Source organism: Macadamia integrifolia, chromosome 7 (genome assembly GCF_013358625.1).
Source record: "Macadamia integrifolia cultivar HAES 741 chromosome 7, SCU_Mint_v3, whole genome shotgun sequence".
Lineage (NCBI taxonomy): Eukaryota > Viridiplantae > Streptophyta > Magnoliopsida > Proteales > Proteaceae > Macadamia > Macadamia integrifolia.
The window spans coordinates 899961-908294 of record NC_056563.1 but is presented as its reverse complement, the minus strand read 5'-3'; the positions used below and the strand labels follow the sequence as shown (position 1 = coordinate 908294).

The window sequence follows — 8334 nt, the reverse complement described above, 5'->3', positions numbered from 1 at the left end:
CCCCCCCCCCCCCCAACCCCCCAAAGAAAAAAAAAATTTGCAAAAAAGAATCTGTTATAAAGAAACAAAGAGCAATTCTTAGCACACTGGAATGTCTGCCTGAGCTTTGGTAATCCATCACTTTTAGTCTAATTAATTACATATAGATTAGTTTAACAGCTTTAGGACCACAAATTTTCTATCCGGCATTGTTGCATCTTATACAACAAGGCATGGATGGTCTGTTCTTTGATCTTGATCCTTGTTAATAAACTTCCAGGAGCTACTACAAGTGCACATCTGCTGGATGTCCGGTCCGCAAACATGTTGAGAGGGCTGTGGATGACACAACAGCTGTTATAATAACATATGAAGGCAAACATGATCATGATATGCCGGTACCTAAGAAGCGGCATGGTCCACCAAGTGCTGCACTTCTTATAGCTGCCACTGCTGCCATGAATAATGCACAGTTAAAGAAACCTGAAGCTTTATCAAACCGAAGAGCTACTACAACCAAATGGTCAATGGATGTGGAAGGTGAGTTCCCTGATGAGAAGGCAATAGAACTGGGAGGTGAGAAGGCCTTGGAGTCTGCCCGAACCCTTCTAAGCATTGGAATTGAACTGAAGCCTTGTTGAAACCAGGAACCCAAAAAATTATACTTGTGCCATCAATGAAGATCATGTGAAGCTGCCTCAGCCTAAACAAACTGATCTATGAGTTTGCTAAAATTTTGGATGCAGCTCTTTATTTATTTAATTTTTATTTTTTTCTGAGCCGTGTGTCTCTTCCATCAGCCTTTCTGTAAACAGCTCTGTATATCTGGTCTTGTACATTCTTATAGCTGGTTTAAGCCAGGCAAAAATCAGCACATTATTGGATATATATGTAAGTATTAGCAGTCGTCTCAGTGAAGAGGTATCAAAAGGGGTTTATGGAATGTCATTCAGGCCACTTATCGACTGGCCCTGTTCTCTCTGGGATATTGTGAAAGGGATTTTTAGTTGTCTTTACGGTGCTGCACACACGCACAATCACAATGAATGAGTCTAGTTAGATGATACCTGTGGTATAATCTGTTTTGGTGGTAAGTGGTCTTATTTAATCAGGCTCTGTTACGGTTGCGAGGGGAATTGAAAGGAAGTGAAAATAGAAATTAAAAAAAAATAAAATTGTAATCATTATTCCATGTGATCATATTATTAACTTCAAATTATTCTCTATTTGGTTATTAAATTTCATTTTTATTTTGGATCCAAAACTCTTTACTATAGTATGTAAAATGTGTCACTACAAAATGTGATTAAAAATGAAGTAATTTATGCAATCATATGGAGTAATGATTATAAAAGTTTTTTTTTTAAGTATGAAAACTTTACTAAATATTAATATCTCTCACAACCAAACATAGCCTCAATGCCTGTAGATTTTCTCATCGGAATACACATCCAGCATGCATCGGATGGCTGATAGCACCCAATGCACACTGGAGAAGATCTGATTCCCTTCCCAACCCCAAGTCCCCTAAAACAATAGAAAAAAGAATGCAGGAGAGGGAGAGAGAGAGAGAGAGAGAGTCCTTTCCCTAACAAGTAACCTTTTGTCTTAAATTCTCTAACATATTCATGAATTTCTATGATGTCATTATCAAGTCTAGGTAATATAACATTGATCTCCCATGTTATCTGCGCTAAATTCTGCTGTTAAAACATATAAATCAAGAGCAGTCAAAAACGGGAGAAAAGAAAATAATGCATCTCTACGCAATTTTCCAATAAAAAATTAATAGAATTTAAAATTCAGATTGAAATTAGTGTTGAATCCAATGGCGTCCTAGATGAATTTATCTTCAAATCATGTCCAACCAATGTTTGACGGTAATTTTTGGTACTATCAACTCCAACTTTTCCCTGATTATCTTGATACTTACTCCCTCGATTCCCAAATCCCAATTACAATAAAGTCGCAGGGGCCCTTGTGTTTCCCTCGATCCGTCGCCATCTTATATTGGGGCATCAATTGATCCAGACCAACTATGGCCAGACCATACACCCCAGATGGTGACAAATCCAAGAAATCCCAAATTTACATGTTTCCTGTAGGGCCCCCACCAGGTAACCTTTCTTTTTTTTTTTTTTGGTAGATCAGGTAAACCTTCACTGTACAGAGAAATGTTCATCTCTCTCTCTCTCTCTCTCTCACATATTGTAATGGATAAAGAATTCTCCTTATATAATCTACAAAACAAGATGCATAAGAATTCATAACTATCTCCTTTATACACAACCCACCACCTTCCACCACCACCACCACAAACTCATAAAAGAGCGGCCAACTACCTGGTAATGGTCATACGTACATGGATGAAAATGGACGAAAGAAGCTTGATAAATTCCACCTGCCAAATGGAAATATAGCTTCATTATTCCGAGGACAAACTCAACTCATCCATGGACCTTGTTATTTCTGAGCCTATCATGTCCTCTGCTTTCTTCTCTTCAGCTTCAAATTTGCCACCACCACCATCCGGTTCAGTCACTGCTGATGCAGCTATACATTCCTGGAATCTGAAGCAAGTTACTAGATGGTCGTTTGTTATTCCAGCAATTTGCATGAATGAGTAGATCACAGTTTGCCCCACGCTTCGGAAACCCCTTCTCACCAAGTCTTTGCTTATCACATCTGCTTTTGGAGTCTTCACTGGAACCTGGCGGGGATATCGGAAGTTGCTGACTATTGGCTTGTGGTTCACAAAACCCCATATGTACTTGTCAAATGAACCATATTCATCAATGATCTGTGTGCATCAGAAAAGGAGAAGGCCCCTTTTTTGTGTCAGTCGGGGCAAAAATCACACCAAAGAACCGCCAAATTTTATCTACCTTTAAAGTAAAGGGAATGGTTGGTTGGGTGACATAGAGGAAGAACTGTTGTTTGTCCCACATCAGTTATATGTGGCACAGGACCACTTCATTTTCATTACTAACCACCTAAATGACAACTACACATCTAGAGTACAGCACCCCATCCATTGGCACAATAGGGAACATGAGAATCCACAAAAAAAGCAGCTTTCCAATCAGATGTTTATCTAATCAGGTCGATTCAGCCCAGGAGACCTAGAAGATCAGATTTATCTAGACATAAAGCATAAGTTTTTCAAAAGACATCAACAGTCTGCCAACTATACCTAAAGAAATCATTTCCACTTGAATAAAGTAGTGCATAATCAACAAACCTAAGATAGGTGACTCTTAGTTGGACTCTGCGACAACTTTTTTTTTTTTTTTTTTGGGGAGGGGTGTGGAGGGATAAGTTTGGGGACAACAAATAAAAAATGAAAATAAGAATCTACCTTACAGACTTGACGCGCATTATCAATGATTGCTCGCAGCTTTAGCTCTGACAATAGGGTGCTAGCTGTGCTTCCTGGAGCTGTGATCTTCTTCTCGCTCAATTTTGACACCGCTAACGGTTCAAAATCCAAAAAGACTTCCCTGTGCACAAACATATGTTAGGAGACAATATACAACAGCCACCACTCCAGTCCTTCCAGCAAGTCATGGCAATATTTTGACCTATATCACATTCCTTTGGATGGTCAAAATACAATACAGATAAGAGAAGTCCATTACATGGAGATGTTTTAAGACAAGGAAGCCATTTTCTATAGACAAGATAGGATAAGTACCTAAATATGTGCCTTTTGCTGAGAATGGCAGGCCATGTAAGTTCAGCCAAAGCACCTGATAGGACTAGCAACTCAAACAGTTTCCTGCATGTTATCAATAGTATCAGGCACCCCTTAGCATCCTGTTAGATTCAAGTTTCTATATAGGATTGGTAAATTCTTGGGAATTGAAGACGGAAAACAGGACAAAAGTTGACTTACTTGTCATCGTGGACTGGAAGTCCCCATTCTTCATCATGGAACGCAATGTAACATGGCTCTGTTCACAAACAATGAAACCCAGAGTCTTTAGTTTGATTTGTTCAAAGAACAAGTCACAAGAAAACAAAGGAGATACAGGTGGTTTTAAATTCCCTGAAAGATTAACAGAATGAATTCAGAACAAACTCGTTAATGGATGATAATTACATACATTGAGGCAAACACAGTGATTAGTTACTATAAATAAGGGAGAAAACCAGTTTCTTTCCCACATATCCAATAACACAAATGAAAGACCTTCCAGGGAAAGAAATGAGATTTCCTCATCAAAACTATGAGAATTGATAATTCTGGTAAAGACAACAGATTGTCTCATCATAAGTATGAACCTCACAGAAACTGGCCAGGGTACTAGAGCCCAACTCCTTTCAGACGAAGGAGCATGTTCTGGCCCAGCAGAGGGTCTAACCTACAAGATCTGTTTGATCAACCCTGCCAGAAATCAGTACTTAGGTCCCTAAACAATTATGTGACACTATATTATTTTAGTAAGTCTTAGGACAGTTATATGTAATCTTCATTCATGAATCAAATGAAAAATGCTTGGCCTCATGACTGACCCATTGCTTATCTATTCAAATAAAAGAAAGGATGAGGGGGGGGGGGGTGATTACAATAATATCAATAAAAATTTAAGAGTGTTCGTAAGGGTGAAACCAGACTTCTTGTAACTGTAGCAGTGCTGCAGTTCAAAACATGGAGCAGTCAGCATTCATCTAAAAGACTATATTCATGGACAAACAACCCTTCAGATCTGTACACTGAAAAAAGGAAGGCATGTATGCGTGTGTGTGTGTTTCTTCAGATATAAAAGTTTTGATATACTTCAGATATTGCGGTTCATTTCACCGCAAAACTGGCCATAGTTTCTTTAGCCTTTTGATTGGATCACATTGTAACAGCACAGGCTTTCAAGCCAACAGCACCTTCCAATGTGTCACAGGCTAATGAAAATCAAGAAAATGGACCTCAAGCCTTAATTTCATCAAGGTCTATTTAAATTATGTTCCACCCGAATTGTATTAGTAAACAATAAGTAGTTTTAAGACCACCGGATGCTAGCTTCAAGGAAGAAAACTGCATTTACAAGGCATATTGGATGAAAAATGTTAACAGCTATATACATCAATTGAGAAGTTACAAATGAACGCAAAATTGCTAAAGCGCCAAAGGCCACAGATAAATTTGTCATAAATAAGCCAATTAATTCCTGGAACATAAGCAAAGTGCTTAAGAAGCATTCAACAAATGGACTTTCGTATGTTTATACTCAAGAAGCCATCATAATTCGAACCACCAAACATTCAAGTTCAACAATTTTATCCTAATATAATGAAGCATATAACTACTGCTTATATTGCTTGAATATTCTATCCAATTCATCTTGTAATGGCGAAGGACAACTATTATGCAGGCTTCGGAACCTCAACTAAACCTAATATGAGGCAACAATAGTTATTCCGCCTCAATCTCTAAAAAATAATAATGATATTCTGTCCTCAAATCTGCCCACTCTAAACACATAAAGCGGTTTACACAGAGGAAAAACCATGCGCACATGTACAACCAACAAACAACATACAGAAACAGAAACCATAATATATAAACAAGGCAATAAGCCATATAACCATATTAACACTATAAGTTTCAGGTTTCTTGAGGTTAGGGTATCTAACTCCATTTCTTGGTAATATAGTTCCAAAGAGATCAAAACAATGTTATCATATTTTATCCTGACTGATTCCCTTGATAATCCGCACTCTTGTACCCAACTGCTACATTTCTGACTCGTTGAATCAATGAAAACCTGGATAACAGTAAATCATCCATTGGGACGAGACCAATTCGATTTGTTTCAGACGTTGGGATGGACTACGGAGCTCCAAAATTGAAAACGTTATGGACATTAAGAAATTCCGTTTAGCTATGCGAAACCAATACATGGTTCTTAAGAAGTAGATAATTTATCAGAATAAATCAGTCAATGAAATTAAAATTAAAAAAGAAGAAGAAGAACCAAATTGTAAGCATAATACAACCTAGAATTTGAACAAACATATAAACTGCTCCAAGGTATGAGAAAGACGAAGGTACCAGTATTCGGTGTCACCCAGGCACATCTCTTTTTCCCTTGTAAAATATCTGGTGAAGGTACAGAGACAATATCGTGAGAGAAAAATTCAGGCCTTGAAGCAGATTGCTTTCTCCGGCTTGCAGTACTACGCGTTCGAGTTATCCTTCCACTAGAAGCTCGACTGACAAATGAATCAGAAGAAGCATCAGATGAACAAGACGCATTGAGAGACAGATTGGAGTGCAATAACAGCTCCTGCCTCCGCAAAACCGAAGGAACGTTCACAGAGTGAAGCTTGGGAGGTGAAGCAGCAAAAGGAGGCGAAGGAATTCTCTTCTCCTCCACTGTGACTTCTGGTGTTTTCTCCACCTTGCGCAAAGGCTTAGTAGCAGGTTTCCTTGTAACTGTTGACCTAGTCTTGTTCCCAGCAGGACCAAGGACAGGTCGAACCTCCGAATCCGCAACGTTCATGGACCTGACTCTAGGAGCTCCCGACATTAGAAGAACTCCTCGATTCTCCTCCGATCTCAACTCTTCACCACGGAAATCCCCCGATTTCTCCACTTTGAACAGATTTATGTTCACTTCAACAGCCAAAAAGCACCATTCACCAAATACAGCATGAATCCACCCAAAACCCTACCTTTACACACACAGATTACAGTATATCACAAGACTAATCCTCCTTTGACCAACAGAGGCTCAGACTAATTCCATGACTCTGGAAGCTGCATTATCCAATCAGTAGTTCAAATCCACTAATCCGAAACCACATTCACGTCACCACCACAAAATCCCTCCGCTGGTAGCCGAACCTAGGGTTAATTCAACCACTTACAAGCTCCACTTGTCATAAACCTCTTCAGTCAGCTCCAGAAAACCTAGAAACCCTGAGATTCCATAATCCATACTGCATTGACAACAACAAAGCTCTGCACCCAAAAACAATCATCTTTTCACCCAGGAAGTGATGAAAAAGCTGCCATCACCCAGCAAAACCTCACTTCGACCATACCAAAACCGGTAAAAAAAAACCCCACCGAAAGCGCGGAAATTGGAAAACCTCTCCCGATCTGAAGAACAACAACTTTAAGCAAATCGATCAATCGAATAAACAGGATCACAGAACACACGAAGAGGTTTCAGAGAGGTTCGATCTAGGGATTTGGAGGCTAGAGAAAAGCAAGAAGAGGTGAGCAAGTGGAGAAGAAATAAAGAAGCGAATGAGAGAAAGAGAGAGAAACTAAGGGACCTATTTATAACGGGGGAGGTTATGGGGGTAGGAATGTAGGATAGGAAAGGAACCACATTACGTTATGATCCGTCGAAACGGGCTCAGGGCTTCTATATCTGTAAGAGATCTATTTATAATGTACTTTTTTATTCCTAAACTACCCTCAGAGTAGATTTGTATTTGTCAACGTGTCCACTAGGTGGAGAGATAACCGTTGCTGCTTTAAAATACAGGAGAGTAGAGAACCACGCCGCTTTTTTGCTCTTTTTCTTTTCCATCGGATTCTCTGTTGAGAAAAAGGAGAGTATATTCTCGAGAATTTCAATTTCTCAGGGAATTTCATTTCAGGGCGTGAGAAATTGAAATTGAAATTGAAATGGAATTTGATTCTTTTGGGGTTTGAATTAAAGGGGAGTAAAGGTTATTTGTTTGGTTACTAAGTTTAAGCTGCATGGGCCTAATTGACTCCTAGAGTCCTAGGTGTCCTTGGTGTGCGTATAAGCGTATAAGTGTATAACCAAACAACAATGTGTATATCTTTGGTAACTTTTGGTGCCCATTTTGGTACTTTGAAATTGACCTTGTTTTCTCTAGTCACTTGAAATGATGTTTAGTCTAGGCATGATATTATGGACCCATGGAATTGTGTATATTTGTTAGACACTTTATCTGGAACACATATCCTTTGTAAGTTGTAATATTAAATAAGGTTTTGGGACCTACTATTGAATGGGTTCCAACCCATAAATTATTAGTCTATGCTATAAAATGAAAATCAACTTGCCTAATTTTATAGTTGAAAGTATATCTAATATTTTTTAATAATTATTCAATATTAAAATAATTAATGTGATATTAAAAGTAAGATAATATTTATTATTACTTTTATAATTACCAGTAGAGAATATCAATTCCGCAGCCATTAAAGGCAAATTTTACTTTCACAGCACAACTATTTAGACCACATGAAGGATAAATGATTGAATCATCATATAGGAAGGTCTCCATCATATTGCGTATGTGATAAGGTTTCATTCTTGTGTCTATCATTTTAAGCAATTTAGTCTTTAGTATAAATTTATGTGAAGGAAA

The 8334-nt window shown here is 38.3% G+C and overlaps 2 protein-coding genes across 2 annotated transcripts in view; one reads left to right on the top strand and one right to left on the bottom strand.

The window, feature by feature from the left end:
- LOC122084578 (probable WRKY transcription factor 32) overlaps positions 1-960 on the top strand; it is an 18105-nt gene extending 17145 nt beyond the window's left edge. Inside the window, exon 4 of the mRNA XM_042652937.1 lies at positions 260-960. Within this exon, the coding sequence (XP_042508871.1) occupies positions 260-620 (361 nt within the window). The 3' untranslated portion in view covers positions 621-960. The remainder of the gene's footprint in view (positions 1-259) is intronic.
- A 1233-nt stretch (positions 961-2193) lies between these two features.
- Positions 2194-7301, bottom strand: LOC122084550. The gene is made up of 5 exons (XM_042652864.1): positions 6029-7301; positions 3875-3932; positions 3674-3757; positions 3338-3479; positions 2194-2779 (listed from the first exon to the last, which is right to left on the bottom strand). Exons 1-5 carry the CDS (start codon positions 6504-6506, stop codon positions 2405-2407), a joined length of 1137 nt encoding a protein of 378 aa, XP_042508798.1. The 5' UTR covers positions 6507-7301; the 3' UTR covers positions 2194-2404.
- Between the last annotated feature and the right edge of the window lie 1033 nt (positions 7302-8334).